Genomic DNA, 22,345 nt, shown 5'->3' with positions numbered 1-22,345 from the left:
TGTCTCTGCAGGTTTTGTGGTGGCCTCTACCTGGATATCAAGAGGAAGCTGCCCTGGTTCCCGAGTGACTTCTACGAAGGTTTCCATATCCAGTCCATCTCCGCCATCCTCTTCATCTACCTGGGCTGCATCACCAACGCCATCACCTTCCGGGGGCTGCTGGGGGATGCCACCGACAACTACCAGGTGTGGCCCTGGTGTCACCGGCCTGGGGACAGGCAGGGATGGGATCCGTGGGATGGGATGGGATCCATGGGATTGGGATGGGATCCATGGGATTGGGATGGGATGGATTTTACCCTGCTTGTGCCATGCCAAGCTTCTGGGGAGGGACATTCTCTGCCATGTGGGGCTGGCAGCCCCGGAGCACTGGGATCCCTCCATGGCAATGCCAGGAGCAGTGGGACACACGGTCCCAGCCATCCCGAGCAGGTCCCTCAGCCCCATCTCCATCGGGGGTCCGTGGGGACGTGGCGTGGCCCAGCACCCCCGTGACGCCCCCTCTGCTCCGTCCCCAGGGCGTCATGGAGAGCTTCCTGGGCACGGCCATGGCCGGCTCCATGTTCTGCCTCTTCGCCGGGCAGCCCCTCATCATCCTCAGCAGCACCGGCCCCATCCTCATCTTCGAGAAGCTGCTCTTCGACTTCAGCAAGTGAGTGCTGGGCCACCCCAGGGGACACCAGGGCATGTCCCCACGGGGGTGGGACGTGTCCCCAGCCCCCGGCCGCTCTCACAGGGCCGCGTGTCCCCTCTTGCAGAGGCAACGGGATCGACTACATGGAATTCCGCCTGTGGATCGGGCTGCACTCGGCCCTGCAGTGCCTTATCCTGGTGGCCACCGACGCCAGCTTCATCATAAAGTACATCACGCGCTTCACCGAGGAGGGCTTCTCCACCCTCATCAGCTTCATCTTCATCTACGACGCCATCAAGAAGATGATCGGGGCCTTCAAGTACTACCCCATCAACTCGGACTTCAAGCCCGACTACGTGACCATGTACAAGTGCGAGTGCGTGGCCCCCGACCCAGGTGAGTTCACCCCGGGGCCGCCCGGGCAGGAGCCGGGGGTGGGGGGGTCCTGGCGTGGAGGAATCCCGGCCCAGGACGTGGGAGGAGGCAGCGGGGCTGGAGACACCTGGAACTCATCGTCCTCCTCTGAGGGGGCTGTGGAGACGGAGGAAGAGCCTTGTTCCCCTTGGATGAACTTCCTGGGACACAGCAGACGGAGAGTTGGGATCTCAGCCTGGAGCAGCCAGACCTGGATGGATAAGAAGGAATTATGGAAGAGAAAAAGGACATTTTGGGTGATTCCAGCCTGCTGCTGGTGGAAACTGAATCTCCAGGAAACAGCTGGAGTGGTTCTGTGCTCTGCGGTGTCTGGGACACCCCGGGATGTCCCAGCTGGGTGTGGAAACCTCCATGGACCGTTTCCCTCCTTTTTCCACTCCTTTTCCAAAAGGAGAGGCCATCAGGCTCTGAGCAGAAGGTCCTTGCATGGTTTTGCTCTTGGGTAGACGTCCTGGATGATCCCAGATCCGAACTGTGGAGCTTGGACAGCCCTGGAAGGGAGCGGAGACGGCTTCGGGCTCATGGCAGCGAGCGGCTGCTCCCCCAGGAGCTGAATTATGTCAAAAATCCAAATTTCGGGGAGCACCAGCTGCAGCCAGAGGAGACTGACAGTGGGTGGAGGTGAAGGTGGATGAAGATAACAATGGATGAAGGTCACAGTGGATGAAGATAACAATGGATGAAGGTGACAGTGGATGAAGATGACGATGGATGAAGGTCACAGTCGATGAAGGTGATGGTGGATGAAGGTGATGGTGGATGACGATGATGGTGAAGTTCTGCCCATCTCCTTCCTTCAAGAGAAGCACCCAAGACCCTCCACCCAACGCATCTGCTGCTCCAAGGAGAGCTCTCACCCCGTGGCAATCGCAGCCATTGGGTTCAATTTCACATTTTTCCTCAATTCCTGCTCATCCACCCCTCCGTGAGCACCACGATCCCACTGGGAACCGGGCGCCCAGCACCAGAACCAACTCCTGCCCCAAACCCGAGGCGCAGAGAGCGAAGCCGGAACCCGCAGAGCCGGAATTCCCGGACGGAGCCGTGAGCACCCCCGGGAGGAGCCTTCAGCCTCCAGGGAGGTCTCCCCCTTCTCCAAGCCCCCACCCCGAGCAGCCCAGAGGCATCTGCACCCCAACCCCTGATCCTGCTCCTCCCCCTGGCTGCCCGAGGCAGCCGTGTCCAGGCTGGATTTAAAATCCCTCTAGAAATTACGTTTATTTCCCTCTCCATCCTTAATTTTTTTTTTCAATTCCCTTTTTTTTCCATCCCTGCTGATTTTTGATTATTATAACTGATTTGTCCCATATTTGTCTCTGCTGCACACATCAATTGGGCCTGATTTCAATCTCAAGTGAGTATCGCCTTCTAAATATTAAAACTATTTTAATATTTGATACTCTCCCCCCACGGGGGGGTTCCATTGTTATTTTTTTTTTCCATGTGTTTGACTTTTCTCTCTCTCTGAAAAGGTTTGTGTGGAGCCCTCAGGGCTCCTCTCTTTAACCCCACTGGTGCCGTGCCGCCCTTTAAAGGCGTAGAAACCCCAAAATAGGGTTTGTGGAAAAAGAAAAGGTTGTGGAGGAGAGAAATGAGAACCAAGCCGATGTTTTTGGGGCTGAGTTTGTCCCCCAGAGCTCGGTCCTGGCAGCCCTGGGCTCTCTGTCCCAACCCAGCCTCTCCTTCAGTAATCCCCGGGGCTGGAGGCGGCGGCCGAAGAGGATGGAAGAGGGGGCGGCAAAGCCATCCCAGAATTCCTGAATTCCCGAATTCCCTCCTTTAGGGGCACCCCGAGACATCCCGGGGGTGCTCCCGGAGCTGCGGAGCTGCGTCGCCTGAAGAGCCGAGGAGGAGAAGGTGCCGGGGGCTCGAAAAGACGGAATTTTGCACCGATGACACCAAAACACCCCCAAACTATTAAAAAAATACAATAATAATTTTAAAAAGGCAAATCGGGTGTGATTTGGGTGCCACCTCTCCAAAAAAAAATATAAAAACCACCCCAGGCTGCTTTCCCAGCTTTCCACCCCGGGGGTTTTAAGTCCACCTTGCTCCTGGCAGCTTCCTTGGGAAGCTCCTGGGAATTTTAGGAACTGGGAAGCTCCTGGGAATTTTAGGAACTGGGAAAGCTCCTAAAAATCCCCTCTGGCCCAGCCCTCGCCAGCCCCGCAGGGAGGAGCCGCCGCAGGAGCCGCCGCGTCCTCCCCGGCGCGTGGGATTAATCAGGGAGAATTAGAAATGGGGATTTCCCCCCCAAAATCCCGGGATGCCGATCCCTGGTGGGCTCAGCAGGCCAAGCCCAGCTGGGGTTTAGCCCCCAAAGCTCGGGTTTAGCCCCAAAACCTCAATAACCGACTCCTTTCCCGCAGCCAACGCGACCTTGTTCGATGCTTCGGCTCCAGTGGCACCGAACACCACTAACGTGTCTCTGGTAAGGACCGGGCTCTGCTCAGCCCAGGGGAAATTTGGGATCAGGGAGGGGGAACCGGGGGGTTCCAGCCTGGAGCAAGGGGAACTCAAATTTGGGTTCCCAGCAGCACCAAACCCACACTTTCCCCCCCCAAATTTGTATCAGCTCTGCGGTTCTGGGTATCCCCAAAACTCTGGAAATTCGCCTTTCCTTGTGTGCTGAAACGGCTCAAACTGCTCTTGTTGGGGTTTGAGCAGGAAATTTCCTCTTTTCACAAGTTGTTAATAACGCTGGTTTTGCTCAATTCAGTTGTGAAATCCCATTTTTCTTGCACAGTGTGATCCTTAAAGTACAGTTTTGGGGTTTGGACAGGAAATTTCCCTTTCTTTCCACGGTGCACCTTAAAAATGCCACCTTTGCTGGATTTGGGCTGAAATCCCCCCTTTCCCTGCACACCACAATAATTCCAAATTTTACTAATTTTGCTTTCTTCGGGTTTCTTGCCAGTCCAATGCTCTCAACCTCACAGCTCTGGACTGGACCCAGCTGAGTAAGAAGGAATGTCTCAAATACGGCGGCAGCTTAGTGGGAAAATCCTGCAAATTCGTGCCCGACCTGGCCCTCATGTCCTTCATCCTCTTCTTTGGCACCTACTCCATGACCCTGACCCTGAAAAAATTCAAATTCAGCCGCTACTTCCCCACCAAGGTAAGGAAAGAACCAAATCCTGTCAGATCCTTTCCCAAAAATGAGGGGAAACAGGAGCTGCCGGGAGGTTTGGGAAGGTTGGAAGCAGAGAACTCCAGGAAAATAAATCCCTGTTTTTAGGAGGATTTGGTCACAATTGGGATCCTCCCTGAGGTTTTAGGCCCTGATTTTTGGAATTCTGTGAAGGTTTTATGGCATCCTCCTCTCCGAACTGGAGTTGGGTTAATGGGTGGACAATTAATGAACAAGAATTTGTAGGATCATGGATGAGGAATGGGTGGGATCATGGATGAGGGATTTGTGGGATCGTGGATAAGGAATTCGTGGGATGATCCCACCCACAGGGAAGTGGTCACCAGCCCAGAGTCCGATGGCCATCAGTGACCAGTGGTGACCAGGGCTCCCCGTCAGGGCCAGCATTAATTAATGTGCTCATTAATGATGCAAACAAAGGGGTTTGCAGGTGACACCAAGGGACAATTCCAGAGGATGGGGACGTCCACAGAGACCTGGACAAGCTGCCTTCCCACCCCATAAATCCCCTTCCCACCCCATAATTCCCCTTCCCACCCCATTAATCCCCTTTCCAACCCCGTTTCCCTGTCTTGCCTCCAGGTCAGGGCTTTCATTGCTGATTTTTCCAATGTCTTCTCCATCCTGCTCTTCTGTGGCGTGGACGCCTGTTTTGGACTGGACACCCCCAAACTCCACATCCCCAGTATCATCAAGGTTCGGCCTCCCCTCCTCTTCTCCCCACGCTCTTTTTCCAGGTTTTTTTGGGAATCTCACAGCTCCAGGCACTGTCTTAAAAGCTATTTGATCTTTTCTAACAATATCCTAATTTTCTGACTTTCTTTCCTCTCTTTTTTGTTGTTTTTCCTCTTTTTTTGCCATTTTTCCTCCTTTTTTGCCATTTTTCCTCCCTTTCTTGCCATTCTCCCCTCCCTTTTCTCTCTCCCCCTCCTGGCTGGCAGCTCCGTAAGCTCATTAGCGATTTCTCCATCTTTATGTCCATACTAATGTTTGTGGGGCTGGATGTGCTCTTTGGACTCAACACCCCAAAGCTCCAAGTGCCTACCGACTTCAAGGTAAAAACCCAAAATTCCACAAAACCCCGTTCCAGAAGGATTTCTCCTCCCCCATCCAGGGGTGACCTGGGGATCCCAGTGAAGTTCCCAATGGTGGTTCCAACGGGGACCCCAATGGGGAACCCAAATGGAAATCCCAATAAGGATCCCAGTGAGGATCCCAATGATGATCCCAGTGGAGATCCCCAACAAGAATCCCTGTGAAGATCTCAATAGAAATCCCAATGGGGATCCCAACAGAAACCCCAAGGAGGATCCCAGTGAGGATCCCAACGATGATCCCAATGGTGATCCCAATGGAGATCCCAACAAGGATCCCAGTGAAGATCCCAACAGAAATCCCAGTGGGGATCTGGGGCCGGTTTGGGGCACGGGATTTAGGATGGATCCGGGATGGGGTTGTCCCCAAATGCCACCCCTTGGGTTCTCCCAGCCCGTGCCCCGTTCCTGAGGTTCTGACCCCGCTGTCCTCCCCAGCCCACGAGCGTGGACCGGGGCTGGTTCGTGTTCCCCTTCGGGAAGAACCCGTGGTGGGTGTACCTGGCCAGCGCCCTGCCCGCCCTGCTGGTCACCATCCTCATCTTCATGGACCAGCAGATCACGGCCGTCATCGTCAACAGGAAGGAGCACAAGCTGAGGGTGAGGCCCCCGGGGATCCCCCACAGCACCCAGGATTGGGGTGGGCTTGGGGGCTGCCCCTGGCCTTGGCCAGCCGCAGCTTTGGGGTGATGGTAGGCCTGGGGGTGAAGTTCTGCGGGTAATGGGGTGCAGGGGAGTGATATGGGGTGACACAGGGGGATGTGGGGTGACATGGGGTGACACCAGGTGCCCCAAGGCTGTTTGGGGTGCACCAAGGCCCTGCCTGGGGGACACCCCCAGTGCAGAGCCCCCAGAGCCCCCCGTGCTGTGTTGCAGAAGGCAGCCGGGTACCACCTGGACCTCTTCTGGGTGGGCATCCTGATGGCCGTGTGCTCCTTCATGGGGCTGCCCTGGTACGTGGCCGCCACCGTCATCTCCATCGCCCACATCGACAGCCTCAAGATGGAGACCGAGACCAGCGCCCCGGGGGAGCAGCCCCAGTTCCTGGGGGTCAGGTGGGTCCTGGGGGGCCCAGGTGGGTCTGAGCAATGTCCTGCAGCTGGGGGGACATCAGGGCCAGGGAGGGTTTGTCCTGTCCTGGGGACAGCAGGGCCTGGCAGGCGTTGTCAGTCCCATTCCCACTGGAGGTTCTCGGTTCCTCGGGGGTTCCTCGGGCTGACCCTGCTCCTGTCCCCCCTCCAGGGAGCAGAGGGTGACCGGCATCATCGTCTTCGTGCTCACGGGCATTTCTGTTTTCCTGGCTCCTATCCTGAAGGTAAAATTCCCATTCCCCCCTCCCTGCAGAGATTTGGGGACATGGGGACAAAAGCTGGGTGCTGCCCCGTCCTGCTGAGCGCCAGCGCTGTCCCTGTCCCTGGGGAGGAGCTGCTGCCTTCCCTGGGTCAGGGCCGCGCTGTTCCCTGTTCCCAGTACATCCCCATGCCGGTGCTCTACGGGGTCTTCCTCTACATGGGCGTGGCGTCGCTGAACGGCATCCAGGTGAGTGCCCTTCCTCCTCGGCATCCTCCTCATCCTCCTCATCCCCATCCTACTTCCTCATCCTTGCCATTCTCCTCCTTCTCATCATCATCATCCTCCTTCTCCTCCTCATCCTTCTTGTTCTCCTGCTCCTTGTCCTCTTCATCGTCCTCCTCGTCCTCACTGACCACAGGCTGTCCCACACTGTCTCCAAAAGGAGGATTTTTACTCCAAAATTTCCACACGTGGGACAGCAGATACCCAAAACCCTCAGAGAAACCCCAAAACCCCACAAATTCCCTATTTGGGGGGAACAAAAGAGGCTTTTCCCGGGCAGCCTGTGGGGTGGGGCTGAGGATTAACCCTGGCCTTCCTCCCCGGGCAGTTCTGGGATCGCTGCAAGCTCTTCCTGATGCCGGCCAAGCACCAGCCCGACTACGTGTTCCTGCGGCACGTCCCGCTGCGCCGCATCCACCTCTTCACCCTGGTGCAGATCGTCTGCCTGGCCGTGCTCTGGATCCTCAAATCCACCGTGGCCGCCATCATCTTCCCCGTCATGGTAATCCCATCCTCGATCCAAAGGGGTTTTTTGGGATTTTTGGTGAGGTCCCATCATCCTCTTCCTCGTCATGGTGATCCCATCCTACCTTGGAAGGGTTTTTTGGGATTTTTGGTGAGGTCCCACCATGGCCACCGTCATATTTCCCATCATGGTAGTCCTATCCTCACCCCAAAGGAGTTTTCTAGGGATTTAAGGAGATTTTGGCAGTCCTACCATGGCCGCCATCATCTGCTCCATCGTGGGCATTCCCATCCCCGCTCCAAAGGGGTTTTTTGGGATTTAAGGGATTTTTGGCTTGGTGGTCACCCCACATCTTGGGTTGAGATGCTCCTGGACCTCTCCCCTGTCAGATCTTGGCCCTGATCCTGGTGAGGAGGCTCCTGGATTTCATCTTCTCCCAGCACGACCTGGCCTGGATCGACAACATCATCCCCGAGAAGGAGAAGAAGAAGGAGGACGACAAGAAGAAGAAGAAGAAGAAAGGCAACAAAGGCGACAGCAGCAGCGATGAGGAGGTGGGCACGGGGTCACCGGGGGCTCCCAAGAACAGCGGGACATCCCAGAGCTGGGGAGGGACAATTCCCACTGGGAACTGGGATGAAGGTCTTGGGTCAGCTGGGCAGTGTTTCAGCTGCGTGTCCCCCAGGAAAGAGGGCCGGCACCCGGAGCTTTGCGTTCTGACTCCTCCCCGAACGGCTCGGACATGGATCGCAGGTAAGCGGGACCCCTCCCCATCCCGGGGGGGAATTTGGGATCCTCTCGGCTCAAAGCCTGCAGGCAGGAGCAGCAGCACCCCCGGGGCAGGGGCAGCACCCCCGGGGCGGGTTTGGGGCAGGTTTGGGGCGGGTTTGGGGCGGGGGCAGCCCCCCTGGCTGCTCACCCCCCTCTCCCCTGCTGCCCCCAGTATCACCCTGCACCTGAAGATCTCGTGCCCGTCGTCTCCCGCCTTTAACTACTCCCGCAACCCCATCTGTGCCGTGCCCCAGGTGAAGATCGAGATGGAGTCGGATTACGAGGACAGCGACACCGAGAAGGCCCCGCGGGACATGGGCAGCGAGACCACGCTATAGCCCCGCCCGCCGGGGCTCCAAAATTTAATTTAATTTATATCTAGCTAGGTAGATAGCGCCGCGGTCACGGGTACGGATAAAGGAAACTGGGGGCGTTCCTCTCTGCCGGACAGGCGGCCCTGGAGGCCCCGTGCCCCGGCGGATTTAGGGTCCCACACCCTGGTGCATTTAGGGTCCCACACCTCAGTGGGTTTTAGGGCCCCACACCCCAGTGGATTCAGGGTCGTGGGCCCCGGTGGGTTTTAGGGTCCCACACCCTGGAATTCCCTCTCTTCCCACTGGGCAAAGGCAACGCCGCTGGCGGCAAAACGGGGCCAGAAAGGTGGGATCGGTGATTTTGGCAAAGAAAGGTGGGATTGGTGGTTTTGGCCCTGAAAGGTGGAAATTGTGATTTTGGCAAAGAAAGGTGGAATTGGTGATATCGGCACAGGAAAGGTGGAATCCATGACTCTGGCCCCAGAAAGGTGGAACTGGTGATTTTGGCACAGGAAGGGTGGAATTGGTGGTTTTGGCAAGGAAAGGTGGAATTGGTGATTTTGGCCCCAAAAAGGGAAAGGTGGAATCCGTGATTTTGGCACAGGAAGGGTGGGATTGGTGATTTTGGCAAAGAAAAGTGGGATTGGTGATTTTTGGACCCAAAAAGAGGAAGCACCTGGGATGGGGATGGAGGAAGAGAGGGCAGCTGGGACGGGGATGAGGAGGAGGAGGAGGAAACACAACAAGATGGGGATGAAGAGGAGGAAGCACCTGGGATGAGGAGGATGAAGCAGGATGGGGATGAAGAGAGAGCTCTCGGGCTGAGGAGGAAGAGGGAGTCAGGAAGGGTTCCTGAGGGAGTCAGGCTGGTTTCCACGGGGAAATGGGAATGGTGGCTGCAGCGAAGCCCTTTGGTCGCCCACCCCACATGCTCCCCCGTTACTCTGCCAGGCCTGGGAACAGCCCCAGGGAAATCCCGGGTTCCTCCCTGGAGGATTCTCCCTGGAGGATTCACCCGGGATTCCCTCTGGCTCTGCCGCCCAGGGGGGAGAGCAGCCCCTGCCCCCAGTGCCCCCAGTTCCACCCAGCAGCGTTTTGGGGTCCCCCGGGGGCTCTCCCCCCCCGGGTGGGGATCCAGGCTCCCTCCAGCTCTTCCCAGCCCTGCCGAGGCTTTAAAGGAATTTTCTTTTTCTCCACCCACGGCCCAGGCCCAGCCCTGGTTTAGGAACGCTGATCCCGACACCCCCGGAATCGATTTTTTCTCATTTTTCCTGGATGAATCCTTCAGGTTTTTCCCTCCCAGAGCCCCCAGGCCCTTCCCCTGAGCAGAACTCTACTGACACTGACACCAGCAGCACTGGGGTTCTACTGGGACACCAGTTCAACACTGTAAATGGGACACCAGTGAAACACTGGGACACCAGTGGCACATTTTAACTGGGACACCAGTTCAACATTACTGGAACTGGGACCCCAGTTAAACACTGTACATGGGACACCAGTGACACTGGGACACCAGTTCAACACTGTAACTGGGCACCAGTTAAATAATGCAACTGGGCACCAGTGACACCAGTTAAACCCTGTAACTGGCCTGTTCCTGACCCCTGTAAATACCCAAATCCTGAGACTCGCAGGCCGTTTCCTGTTTATGGCATTTCTCATTCTGGTTCTGGCGCAGCTCCGGGGACTCGTGGCAGAGCCCAAACCCTGCCCTGGGCAGAGCCCAAACCCAGCCCTGGTAACATCCAAACCCTGCCCTGGGCATTGCCCAAACCCTGCCCTGGTAACATCCAAACCCAGCCCTGGGCAGAGCCCAAACCCTGCCCTGGCATTGCCCAAACCCTGCCCTGGCAGTGCCCAAACCCAGCCCTGGGCATTGCCCAAACCCTGCCCTGGCAGCGCCCAAACCCTGCCCTGGTAACATCCAAACCCTGCCCTGGCATTGCCCAAACCCTGCCCTGGCAGTGCCCAAACCCTGCCCTGGTAACACCCAACTCCTCCTGTAGCTCCTGTGCCAACCCTGTGCCAGCTGCAGAGTGCTGTGGGCAGGTCTAAGGTTTTAATCCCGGTTTAATTCTCTCCCTGCTGCCCAGGGCTTTGGGCAGGTCTAAGGTTTTAATCCCGGTTTAACTCACTTTCTCTGCAGCATGCTTCGGGCAGGTTCAAGGTTTTAATCCCGGTTTAATTCTCTCCCTGCTGCCCAGGGCTCTGGGAGCTGGGCCCTGGGCAGAGCTCGGCCCTTTGGGCTCAGTTTGTCCCTTTTGGGCGAGGTTCCCCGAGGTTTTGGGGTTTTTGGGGTACCCAGCCTCAGCCTGCAGCACGGCACCACTGAACCATGACACAACCCAATAAAAACCTTCCCATGAACCTGAGCTCTCCTGTGCTTCATTTGGGAACCCCAAAGTTCCCTCCCAGGGCATGGGGCAGGAGGGGCCTTTTGGAACCCTAAAAATGATAAATAATTCTATTTTTTAAAATATATAAATATATATATATATGATATATATATATATCATATATATAAAATATATCATATATAATTATATATAAAAATATTAAATATATATCATTCTATACATATAAAATATCTATAATTATATATGGAAACATAAAACAAAATTATATAAATATAAAAAATATATAATTATAGACATAATATATATAATTATATCTAAATACAGAAGAGCTATATAATTATCTATAAATATAAATTCTATAATTATCTATATATATAAATATATAGCTATTATAATTCTATAATTCTATCTATAAATATAGAGAATAAAAATTCTCTATTATATATAAATATAAAGATATATAATTTTATATAAATATAAATTATAGATAATTATATATAAATATTTCTATATAATTATATATAGAAATATAAATATATATGGATATTAAATATATCATTATATATACACATAAAAACCCAAGCTTTTAAAGCAAGCCCAGCTCTGTTCCAGAAGTGCAAGAATCATATTATTTACATATTATTAGAAAATTCATTCCAGGGCACAAAAAGGAAATTTTTTGGTCTTCTCACACTTTATTGAGGCAGCCTGAGCTACTCACACTTTACACACAGGGCAGGAGAGCTCCCCCCACCGCCAGCTGTTCTTTGGTTACAAAAAAGGCTTTGAAAAATTCCCCACCAATGCAAAGAGCAGGGAAAGCCCAGCCTAGAACCGGCTTTAAAATTCCCCACCAATGCAAAGAGCAGGGAAAGCCCAGCCTAGAACCGGCTTTAAAATTCCCCACCAATGCAAAGAGCAGGGAAAGCCCAGCCTAGAACCGGCTTTAAAATTCCCCACCAATGCAAAGAGCAGGGAAAGCCCAGCCTAGAACCGGCTTTAAAATTCCCCACCAATGCAAAGAGCAGGGAAAGCCCAGCCTAGCTGCACTCTAGAACAGGCTACACCAGCCCAGGGCCTGCACAGACCCAGGACTAAAGTATGGCTTTAATTTTAATTTCTTTTTTCAAGTAATTCCTCTAGAGAAGAGCTTAAACTACAGATCCAGCCCTGAGGGGGAACTGGGAGTGCCGGGATCCAAACAGCTCAATCACAAAGCTGAGTCTGGGTAATCCCAGCTCAATCACAAAACTGAGTCTGGGTAATCCCAGCTCAATCACAAAGCTGAGTCTGGGTAATCCCAGCTCAATCACAAAGCTGAGTCTGGGTAATCCCAGCTCAAACACAAAACTGGAGTGTGGATACAAAGCAGGAGTTTGGATATTCCCAGCTCAAACACAAAGCGGGAGTTTGCATAATCCCAGCTCAAAAACAAAGCAGGAGTGTGAATAATCCCAGCTCAAACACAAAACTGAGTCTGGGTAATCCCAGCTCAGACACAAAGCAGGAGTGTGGATAAAAAACAGGAGTTTGGGTAATCCTAGCTCATAAACAAAGCAGGAGTGTGGATAATCCCAGCTCTAACACCAAGCAGGAGTTTGGATAATCCCAGCTCTAACAAACAGCGTGATAAAAGCAGGAGTTTGGATAATCCTAGCTCATAAACAAAGCAGGAGCGTGGACAATCCCAGCTCTAACACCGAGCAGGAGTTTGGATAATCCCAGCTCTAACACCAAGCAGGAGTTTGGATAATCCCAGCTCTAACACCGAGCAGGAGTTTGGATAATCCCAGCTCTAACACCGAGCAGGAGTTTGGATAATCCCAGCTCTAACACCGAGCAGGAGTTTGGATAATCCCAGCTCTAACACCAAGCAGGAGGAGTTTAGGTAATCCCAGCCCAGCCAATAAATACCTGTGACCTCACTCTGGTGAAAAGCCCCACGTGCAGGACAATAAATAACAAACATTGAATTACTGCATGTCCTGTCGGGGACTCAGGCTGGAATGGCGTGGCTAGGCCTGGCTCTGAGGGGCCCCCATTAAACCCAGCTCTGAAGGACCCCTGGTTAAGCCCAGCTCAGAGGGCTGTTTAGGCAGGCAGAGCCTGGAGCTCATGGGTTTTGAGCAGTTCCTTGGCAGCGATGACGGCGTTCTGAGGGACCCCTCATTAAGCCTGGTTCAGAGAGACCCCTCATTAAACCCAGCTCTGAGGGACCCCTGGTTAAGCCCGGCTCTGTTTAGGCAGGCAGAGCCTCAGGCTCCTGGGGTTTCAGCAGTTTTTGGCAGCGATGGTGGTGTTGAGAGGGGCCCCTGGTTAAGCCCGGCTCTGAGGGGCCCCTGGTTAAGCCCGGCTCTGAGGGGCCCCTGGTTAAGCCCGGCTCTGAGGGGCCCCTGGTTAAGCCCGGCCCTGTTTAGGCAGGCAGAGCCTCGAGCTCCTGGGGCCTCAGCAGTTTCTTGGCAGCGATGATGGTGTTCTTCATCAGCATGGCCACCGTCATGGGCCCCACGCCGCCGGGCACCGGCGTGATGTAACTCGCCTTCTTCCTCACCCCTGGGGGAAAAGCTCGGCTTAAGGGCCAGGCCAGGCTCCCCAGCCTAAAGCCAGGCAGGTTCTGTCGGGATTAAGGCTTTAGGAACGGGGTCTGGGTGAGTTTTCCCTGCTGGACAGCGGGGCAAGGCCCAGCCTGGGTGTGAAGGCCAAGGTGGGGAAAAGCGCCAAGCCGGGCTTAAAAGCACAAAGGTCCAAAACAGCAAAAAAGGCAGGCCTAAAAGTGCCAAAAAGCCAGGCCTGAGAGCCCCAGAAAGCTGGGCCCAAATGCACCAAGCCAGGCCTTAAAGCACCAAGCAAGGCCTGGAAGCACAAGGGTCCAAAAGAGCAAAAAGCCAGACCTAAAAGCACAAAGTTCTGGAAACACCAAAACCAGGCCATAAAGTACCAAAAAGCTGGGCCTAAAAGCACAAGTAATGAGACCTAAAAGCACCAAAAAGCCAGGCCCAAAAGCAGCAAAAAGCTGAGCCAGAAAGCACCAGGGCCTACAAGCACCAAAAGCCAGGCCTAAAAGCTGATTTTAGCACAGAAATGCCAAATCCAAGCCCAGGGTTGGAGCAGAGGCAGAGACTCAACTGCTGAGGCTCAGGAGGCTCCTCTGGAGCGTCCCTACGGAATATCCCCGAGCTCAGGGACACAAACCAGGCTTCGTCCCCTCCCCAGTGCCCAAAAAAGCTGATCCTGAGCCCAAGGAGCTGATCCTGAGCCTAAAGAGCTGATCCTGAGCCTAAAGAGCTGATCCTGAGCCCGAGGAGCCGATCCTGAGCCCGAGGAGCCGATCCTGAGCCCGAGGAGCCGATCCTGAGCCCGAGGAGCCGATCCTGAGCCCGAGGAGCCGATCCTGAGCCCGAGGAGCTGACCCTGAGCCCGAGGAGCCGACCCTGAGCCCAAGGAGCTGACCCTGAGCCCGAGGAGCCGATCCTGAGCCTGAGGAGCCGACCCTGAGCCTAAAGAGCCGATCCTGAGCCCGAGGAGCTGACCCTGAGCCTAAAGAGCTGACCCTGAGCCCGAGGAGCTGACCCTGAGCCCGAGGAGCCGACCCTGAGCCTGAGCCGATCCTGAGCTCTCCTCACCTTCGAAGTCCACGTCGCCCACGAGGCGGGGCCGGGCTGTGAGCGGGTCCTGCACCCGGGTGATGCCCACGTCGATCACGGCCGCCCCCTCCTTGATCATGTCGGCCGTGATCAGGTTGGGGATGCCTGGAAAACACAACCTGACCCTCAGGGGGGCTCCACGTCCCCTGAGCCCAACGTTCCCGGGGTGTCCCAACCCAGCTGGGATTTCCAGCTTCCTAAAATTATTGGATTCAGGATTTTAGGGTTTCTTCCCAACCTAAACCATCCCAAGAAATGCAAATCTATCCCCTGATCCCCCTCATTCCAATGTTCCCAGGGTGGGATGTTGGGGTGTCAGTGCAGTTCCCAGGGAGGGATTTTGGGGTGTCAGTGCAGGGCTCCCAGGGATGCCCAGGGAGGGATTTTGGGGTGTCAGTGCAGAGCCAGGGGCTGCACCCACGATCCTGCTGGATTCTCTCCCACCCCAACCCAACTCCACGACTCCCCAGGGCTGTCCAGGTGTGCCCAGGTGCCCCTGCCAGGGGCCGCTCCCCATTCCAGAGGCAGAACCCCAAAACCTGAGGCTGCTTTTTGCCCCAACCCCAGGACCCCCAGCCCCCCCCAGGGCCGGGATTGGCAGCAGGAGCAGCCCCGGCCCTGCTGAGCCCTGACCTGCAGCAGCCACCACGATGTCAGCACGGATGGTGTGCTGCTTCAGCTGCTCCTTGGGCGTGTAGCGGTGCGAGATCGTCACCGTGGCGTCACCTGCGGGGACAAGGGACACCAGTGTGACCCTGAGCCAGCTCTGAGAGCTCAGCTACCCTGGATGGCATCCAGTCAGCAGGATGGCTTCTGAGGTAGTGCTGGGAACACAAAAGTTTTATTGAAAGACAAAAAATGTTTCTCTTTCTTACAGAGAAAAACTGAGCTAAGGGCAAGAGGTTTTTGCTCTTGCTAAAACACCCCACAAAAGGGATTATTTCCTTTGTTATACCCCACAAAAGGGATTATTTCCTTTGTTCTCTCCTTTTTCTAGTGAATTACCCAGGCCAGACCTCTTGGCCTCTGCCCAATCGGGCCCCAGGTCTGGGGTGAAGGCCCCAAGGTCCTGTGAGGTGTCTTTTGTACCAAACTGGGAGAGAAACTTCTGGGCTTTTTGCCTTTTTAAGCAGACAAAGAATAATTTGGTCACTCTGCCCAACAAGGGGCACATTCCCATAGGCCAGGAATTCCCACCCAGCACCCAAACCCAGGCAGTCCTCTGCTTCTTCTCCTCCAAGGTGTTCCTCAGGAACATCAGGACCTGCTGGTGACCCCCAGGATCAGCCTCGAGGGACAGGCAGGGATTTGGGGTGGAACAGGACAAGGAGATGCTGAAGGAGGCTCAGGGGTGGAACAGGACAAGGAGATGTTGAAGGTTCAGGGGTGGAACAGGACAAGGAGATGCTGAAGGTTCAGGGGTGGAACAGGACAAGGAGATGCTGAAGGTTCAGGGGTGGAACAGGACAAGGAGATGCTGAAGGTTCAGGGTGGAACAGGACAAGGAGATGCTGAAGGTTCAGGGGTGGAACAGGACAAGGAGATGCTGAAGGTTCAGGGGTGGAACAGGACAAGGAGATGCTGAAGGTTCAGGGGTGGAACAGGACAAGGAGATGCTGAAGGTTCAGGGTGGAACAGGACAAGGAGATGCTGAAGGTTCAGGGTGGAACAGGACAAGGAGATGCTGAAGGAGGCTGGGGTACAGACAAGGAGATGTTGAAGGTTCAGGGAACAGGACAAGGAGATGCTGAAGGTTTGCAGGACAAGGAGATGCTGAAGGTTCAGGGGTGGAACAGGACAAGGAGATGCTGAAGGTTCAGGGGTGGAACAGGACAAGGAGATGCTGAAGGTTCAGGGGTGGAACAGGACAAGGAGATGCTGAAGGTTCAGGGGTGGAACAGGACAAGGAGGCTGAAGGTTCAGGGGTAAGGACAAGGGAGCTAGTTAGGGTGGAACAACAAGGAGATGCTGAAGGTTCAGGGTGGAACAGGACAAGGAGATGCTGAAGGAGGCTCAGGGGTGGAACAGGACAAGGAGATGCTGAAGGTTCAGGGGTGGAACAGGACAAGGAGATGCTGAAGGTTCAGGGGTGGAACAGGACAAGGAGATGCTGAAGGTTCAGGGTGGAACAGGACAAGGAGATGCTGAAGGAGGCTCAGGGGTGGAACAGGACAAGGAGATGCTGAAGGAGGCTCAGGGGGACCTTCTGGCTCTCCACAGCTCCATGGTGACAGGAGGGGGCAGCCAGGGCAGGGTCAGGCTCTGCTCCCAGGAAACAAAACAGCCTCAAGCTGTGCCATGGGGGGTTTAGGGGTGGATAACAGCAAAAAATCCATCCTGGAAAGGTTGTAAAATATTGGAAGAGGCCACCCAGGGAAGGGAGGAGTCCCCAGCCCTGGAAGTGCTCAGAACATGTGTGGATGCGGCCCTGGGGGCTGTGGTGCCCATGGCTGAGCCATGGCTGGATTTCATCACCTTGGAGACCTTTCCAGACCATTTCCCTGAACAAGTGTGGCATTCCAAGACCCCACTGAGCATTATTTCAGCAGGGCACTGCTTTGGGGGGCTCAGGGGGAGGTTTGTGGGGTGTTCCCCCGGGGTGCCCCCTGTCCTACCTCCGGGGCGCTCGTGGCTGCCGTCGGTGTGCAGCAGCATGGCGATGGGCATGCCCACGTTCTTGGACCTGCCCGCCACCACCACGTTCCTGCCCAGCGTGGGGATCCCTGCAGGGCACAGAGCACAGCCTCACACACTGCCCTGCGCTGCAAGGGACGGCTGAGCCCGCCTGGAGCCCTGCACAGCGCCCCAAAATCCCACCCTGGAGCCCTGCACAGACACCCCAAAATCCCACCCTGGGAGCCTTGAACAGACACCCCAAAATCCCACCCTGGAGCCCTGCACAGACACCCCAAAATCCCACCCTGGAGCCCTGCACAGCCCCAAAATCCCACCCTGGAGCCCTGCACAGCGCCCCAAAATCCCACCCTGGGAGCCTTGAACAGACACCCCAAAATCCCACCCTGGAGCCCTGCACAGACACCCCAAAATCCCACCCTGGAGCCCTGCACAGCGCCCCAAAATCCCACCCTGGGCATCCCTGGGAGCCCTGCACAGACACCTCAAAACTGGGTGCGTTTTGAGCTCAGGCCACCCCACCCCAGCCCAGAGCAGGACAATCCCTCCCTGTCCCTGCTGTCCCTCCCAGGACAGAACAATCCCTCCCTGGTGTCCTGAGCTGGAATTCCCAAATCCCCAAAAGCAGCAGCAGCAGCTCCCACCCCAGCTGGAATTCCCAGGAATCCCCAATCACCAGCTCCCACCTGTCCTCTGGATGATCTCCCAGACACCCCGGGGTGTGGCGGGCAGCATGGAGTCCTGGTCCAGGCACATCCTGCCCACGTTGAGCACGTGGAACCCGTCCACGTCCTTGTGCGGGCTCACGGCGTTGCACACCCGGCGCTCGTCGATGTGCTCTGCACAGGGCAGGGCCACAGCTGGGCTGGGCTGCCAGCTGTGCTGCCAGCTGTGCGCCAGCTGGGACCGTGACCCTGAGCCCTGGGATGGAGCTCTGACCCCAAACTGGAGCTCTGACCCTGACCCTGAGCAGGAATTGTGACCCTGAGCCTTGAGCTGGAATTGTGACCCCAAACTGGAGCTCTGACCCTGAGCCTTGAGCTGGAATTGTGACCCCAAACTGGAATTGTGACCCCAAGCTGGAGCTCTGACCTTGAGTCTTCAGTTGAAATTGTGACCCCAAACTGGAGCTCTGACCTCAAGGCCTGAGCTGCAATTGTTACCCCAAACTGGAACTCTGACCTCAAGGCCTGAGCTGCAATTGTTACCCCAAACTGAAATTGTGACCCCAAGCTGGAGCTCTGACTCCAGGTTCTGAGCTAGAATTTCAACCCTGAGCTGGAATTATGAGCCCAAGCCCTGAGCTCTGATCCTGAGCCTTGAAATGGAATTGCAACCCCAAACTGGAGCCGTGACCTTGAACCCTGAGCTGGAATTTCAACCCCCAACCCCAAGCTGGAATTGCAACCCCAAAATGGAGCCGTGACCTTGAACCCTGAGCTGGAATTGTGACTCCAAACTGGAGCTGTGACCCTGAGCCCTGAGCTGGAATTTCAACCCTGAGCCCCAAACTGGAACTGCAACCCCAAACTGGAATTACAACCCCAAACTGCAGCTCTGACCTTAAACCTTGAGCTGGAATTGCAGCCCCAGACTGGGCTGTGACCCTGAGCTCAGCCCCTCCAGAGTGTGGGGCCTGAGTGTGCCCAGCCCTCCCAGTTCAGCTGGCAGCTGCCAGCACAGGCACGGAACACTCTGCAGTGCCAGCCCTGCCCACGCTGAGGGGATTTATCAGGCAGCCCAAGGCCACCCACACCCAGCTGGGGAAGCTGATACTCCACACAGGAATAGCTGCCAGAGACTGAACCCTGCGGGCAGCTGCTGCTGAGGGGGAGGATCAGGGAGTGCTGCCCCTTCCTTGGAAGCTTTCTGGGGATGCAGGAGGGGAAGTGAGCTGCTCACCAGGCAGGGGAAGCTGCACCAGGAGCCCGTCCACGGCCGTGTCACTGTTGAGTTTGGCAATCAGCTCCAGCAGCTCCTCCTCGGTGATGGAGGCTGGCCTGAGGATGGTCTCGCTGCTGATCCCTGCAACCACCAAATCCACAGAGTCACTGAGGCACAAAAGAGTGCATTTCCCACATTTCGTGCATTTCCCACCCTGCTTTGTTGCCTGGCTAAATGTGGGAGGTGCACGCAGAGCATGGAAGGGTTTGTGCCGCTCCCAGGCTGGAGGGACCTTCACAAGCCTTGGGATTTGTTGTTGGGGATGATTTTATGGGGCTGGTGGCCGGGGAAAGGGGGTTTGGGACCCTGCCAGGGCAGGGAGAAACCCAAGCAAAGGCTGCTGCCATGAAAATAACACAACATGGCTGAGAGGCCTCTGGAGACAGTAAAAAAGGGATGCTTGCCTCAAAATGCCAGCTCCAAAAGCAGCTTCAGCTGTTCAGACCCAGGTAAAATGACACCATTTATTGCCCTGACCCTGAGCAGGACCCCGGACTGCAGGATGGAGCCAGAGAGCTGCTGAACAGGGGCTGTGTCCCAGGCAGATGGGAAAAGGAGGCAAAAAATCCCCTCCTGTGCTTTTTATGGCACTGGGAAAGCTGAAAAACCTCCATCCTACCCTGAAGGATCCAACCGATCACATCCAACCACACCCCAGCACAACTGGGCAGCCCCAAGAACCCAAATTCTGGGTGAAGCCAAAAAACCAACAGGTGGGTACATCCCAAAAAAAAACCAACTTCCAGCATCGAGGATTCCCAACCAAACTGCTCTTTTAGGGAAGGAAAGCTCCCGCTCACCCACATCAGCCGCTGCTTTGGTTTTGTTGAGCACGTAGGAGTGGCTGGCCGGGTTCTCCCCCACCAGCACCACGCTCAGGTGCGGCCTCCTGTTGCCGGCAGCCACCCACTGCTGCACCTCGTGCCGCGCCTCCTGCCGGATCTGCCGCGCCAGCTTCCTCCCCGAGATCACCACGGCGTCCCCCCTGCACGGGGAAAGGGTCAGCACAGCCCCGGGCCCCGGGCGGGATGGAGCGGGAAACCAGGGGGGGAAAGGGTCAGCACAGCCCCGGGCACTGCACCGCCAGCCCCGGGCACTGCACCGCCAGCCCCGGGCAGGACGGAGCAGGAAACCCGGAGGAAAAGGCTCCATCCCTTGTGCTTTATCAGGGCCTTCGGCACCTTTGTGCCCGGTCACGTTTTAGGCTCGGTTCCAGCACCAACGCTGGGGCCAAATGGGGCACAACTGGAATATCCCAAGCTTGACCCACCAGGATCATTGATTACACCCCAAAATCCTGCCCTGTGCAAGCCTGGGGATGTTGTCCAAACATGGTCTGGAGCAGGGTGGGATGCTCGGGGGTCTCTGTGCCTGTCACACCAGTGAGTGCTCAGGCTGGTCTCTGTGCCCGTCACACCAGGGAATGTTCTGGGCTCTCTGTCTCCCTCACGCCAAGGAATTATCAAGAAGAGGGGAGAGGTGGTCTCCTTTCTCACTCAGGGGGTCTCTGTCCCTCTCACCCCAGTGCCCGGGGGGTCTCTGTCCCTCTCATTCTGGGGGATGATCGGGGGGTCTCTGTCCCCATGGCCTCGGAGCAGCCCCCGATGTGAGGCGATCTCTCTCCCCCTCAGCCCGGGGTATCTCCGTTCCCCTCACGCCGGGGCAGCCCCGCTGTGAGGCGGTCCCTGCCCTTCTCATTCTGGGGGATGACAGAGGTGTCTCCATCCATCCGCCTCACCCCAGGGGTTGCCCGGGAGTATTTCCATCCCCCCGACCCCGGAGCAGCCCCGGTGTGAGGCGATCTCTGTCCCCCTCAGCCCAGGGTGTCTCCATGCCCCTCACGCCGGGGCAGCCCCGCTGTGAGGCGATCTCGCCCGCCGTGCCGGGGCAGCCCCGCACTCCCACGCAAGGCGGCCGCGGGATTTCATCAGCCTGCAGCTCCCGCCGCGGCCGCTGGGGGCCCGCCCGCCGACCCCGGAACCGCCGGGAGCGAACGAGCCGCGACCCCGGCCCGGGGACCGCCCGAACCGAACCGAACCGGGCCGGGCCGGGCCTCCCCCCTCACAGCCCTCAGTGCCTGGCCCCCGCGGAGCACGGCGGGCGCTGCTCCCACCTCCCTCCCAAGCATCCCCGCACACCCCCCGGTGTCCCGGCCGTACCGGGCGGCGCTGAGGTGCAGGCGGCGGGCGCGGGGCTCCATCGCAGCGCGGCTGAGGGCGCGGAGGGGCTGGAGCGCGGCGGCCATAACAGAGCTACACCCGGCGACCGGCGGGAACGGCTGTGAGAGGAGCGTGGCTTCCCGTGCATTATATACCCGGTGAGCCCCGCCCCACCCGGCGGTAGCCAATGGGGTTCCGCCCCAAAAATGATTGATTGATGTTCTCAGCTAGGTTGGCGGGAGAGCCGCGGGGCCGGGCTGCGATGTCGGACCCGGAGCGACGGCGGCAGCTCCAAACGGGGTGAAAATCAACACAAAACACCGTGAGCTCGGTCATTTGGGTAATTAGTGTCACCTCCGCAGTCCGGCAGTGGGCACGGTGTGCGTGCTGAGAGGCTGGAGCGACCCCAAAGGTGCCCTGGTTAGTGCGGTTCCAACGATGGGAGCGGCGGTGGAGCCCCGGGACCGCCCCCAGCCCGGTACCGGAGCCCCGGGACAGCCCCGGGACCGCCCCGGAACGCCCCCAGCCCGGTACCGGAGCCCCGGGAGTGTCCCGGAGTCCCCCCCACCGCCCTTGTGCCGCGACTGGCCCGGAGGGAGGGAGGGACAGACGGACACCGGGGAACTACGGACGGCGGACACCGGCTGGGGAATCCCAAGGTAAGGAACAAAATAAAATAAAAATGGCAAAAATGTCACAAATGCTGTGGCTGATCTCTGCTGTCCCCAAGAGTCACTTGCCACCCACACAAATCACAAATCCCCCCCAAAAGTGGGGCTGGGACCCCCAGAAATGGGACAGGGACCCCCAGAGACCCCTCCCCATAAACCTAAAACCCCAAGAAATGGAACAGGGACCCCCAGAGACCCCTCCCCATAAACTTGAGCACCCCAAAAATGGGACAGGGACCCCCAGAGACCCCTCCAATGGGCCGAGACATGACAAAAAGAGACAAAACTCCAGGAAAACTCTCCTTGGAAACAGCTCCCAGCTCCCCAGTGCCAGCATGGGCAATGCCCCCGGTCCTCTCCTCGCCCAGGGGCCACCAAACCCCCCCTTGGGGACCTGTCCTGGCTTTCTGGGCACAGCTCCAGGAGAGGCCAAAAAAGAAAACAAAATTCTGCGAAAACTCTCTTTGGAAACAGCTCCCAGCGTGGGCAATCC

General features: G+C 56.5%; 2 protein-coding genes across 4 annotated transcripts in view; one reads left to right on the top strand and one right to left on the bottom strand.

Moving 5' to 3' along the window:
• SLC4A5 (solute carrier family 4 member 5) overlaps positions 1-10,149 on the top strand; it is a 35,814-nt gene extending 25,665 nt beyond the window's left edge. Inside the window, exons 13-27 of one of the 2 annotated variants that reach the window (XM_030964176.1) lie at positions 12-186; positions 519-652; positions 759-1,030; positions 3,439-3,500; positions 3,987-4,187; positions 4,803-4,916; positions 5,252-5,275; positions 5,753-5,914; positions 6,191-6,369; positions 6,557-6,629; positions 6,785-6,853; positions 7,218-7,391; positions 7,745-7,909; positions 8,041-8,108; positions 8,299-10,149. In XM_030964176.1, coding sequence (XP_030820036.1) covers positions 12-186; positions 519-652; positions 759-1,030; positions 3,439-3,500; positions 3,987-4,187; positions 4,803-4,916; positions 5,252-5,275; positions 5,753-5,914; positions 6,191-6,369; positions 6,557-6,629; positions 6,785-6,853; positions 7,218-7,391; positions 7,745-7,909; positions 8,041-8,108; positions 8,299-8,464 — 2,038 coding nt within the window. In that variant the 3' untranslated portion in view covers positions 8,465-10,149. The remainder of the gene's footprint in view (positions 1-11; positions 187-518; positions 653-758; positions 1,031-3,438; positions 3,501-3,986; positions 4,188-4,802; positions 4,917-5,251; positions 5,276-5,752; positions 5,915-6,190; positions 6,370-6,556; positions 6,630-6,784; positions 6,854-7,217; positions 7,392-7,744; positions 7,910-8,040; positions 8,109-8,298) is intronic. The other variant, XM_030964177.1, reaches the window with a different exon arrangement.
• MTHFD2 (methylenetetrahydrofolate dehydrogenase (NADP+ dependent) 2, methenyltetrahydrofolate cyclohydrolase) lies at positions 1,143-21,404 on the bottom strand. Of its 2 annotated transcripts, XM_030964185.1 has the most exons (9): positions 21,182-21,404; positions 19,823-20,007; positions 18,981-19,103; positions 17,765-17,917; positions 17,060-17,167; positions 15,078-15,170; positions 14,424-14,549; positions 13,194-13,353; positions 12,438-13,139 (listed from the first exon to the last, which is right to left on the bottom strand). In XM_030964185.1, exons 1-8 carry the CDS (start codon positions 21,265-21,267, stop codon positions 13,214-13,216), a joined length of 1,014 nt encoding a protein of 337 aa, XP_030820045.1. In that variant the 5' UTR covers positions 21,268-21,404; the 3' UTR covers positions 12,438-13,139; positions 13,194-13,213. The 2 variants fall into 2 exon arrangements, with proteins under 2 accessions (XP_030820046.1, XP_030820045.1); XM_030964186.1 differs by lacking the exons at positions 12,438-13,139; positions 13,194-13,353 and adding an exon at positions 1,143-1,259.
• Positions 21,405-22,345: the final 941 nt, after the last annotated feature.

This window comes from Camarhynchus parvulus, chromosome 22 (genome assembly GCF_901933205.1).
Source record: "Camarhynchus parvulus chromosome 22, STF_HiC, whole genome shotgun sequence".
NCBI lineage: Eukaryota > Metazoa > Chordata > Aves > Passeriformes > Thraupidae > Camarhynchus > Camarhynchus parvulus.
This window is presented reverse-complemented; position numbering and strand designations above follow the sequence as displayed.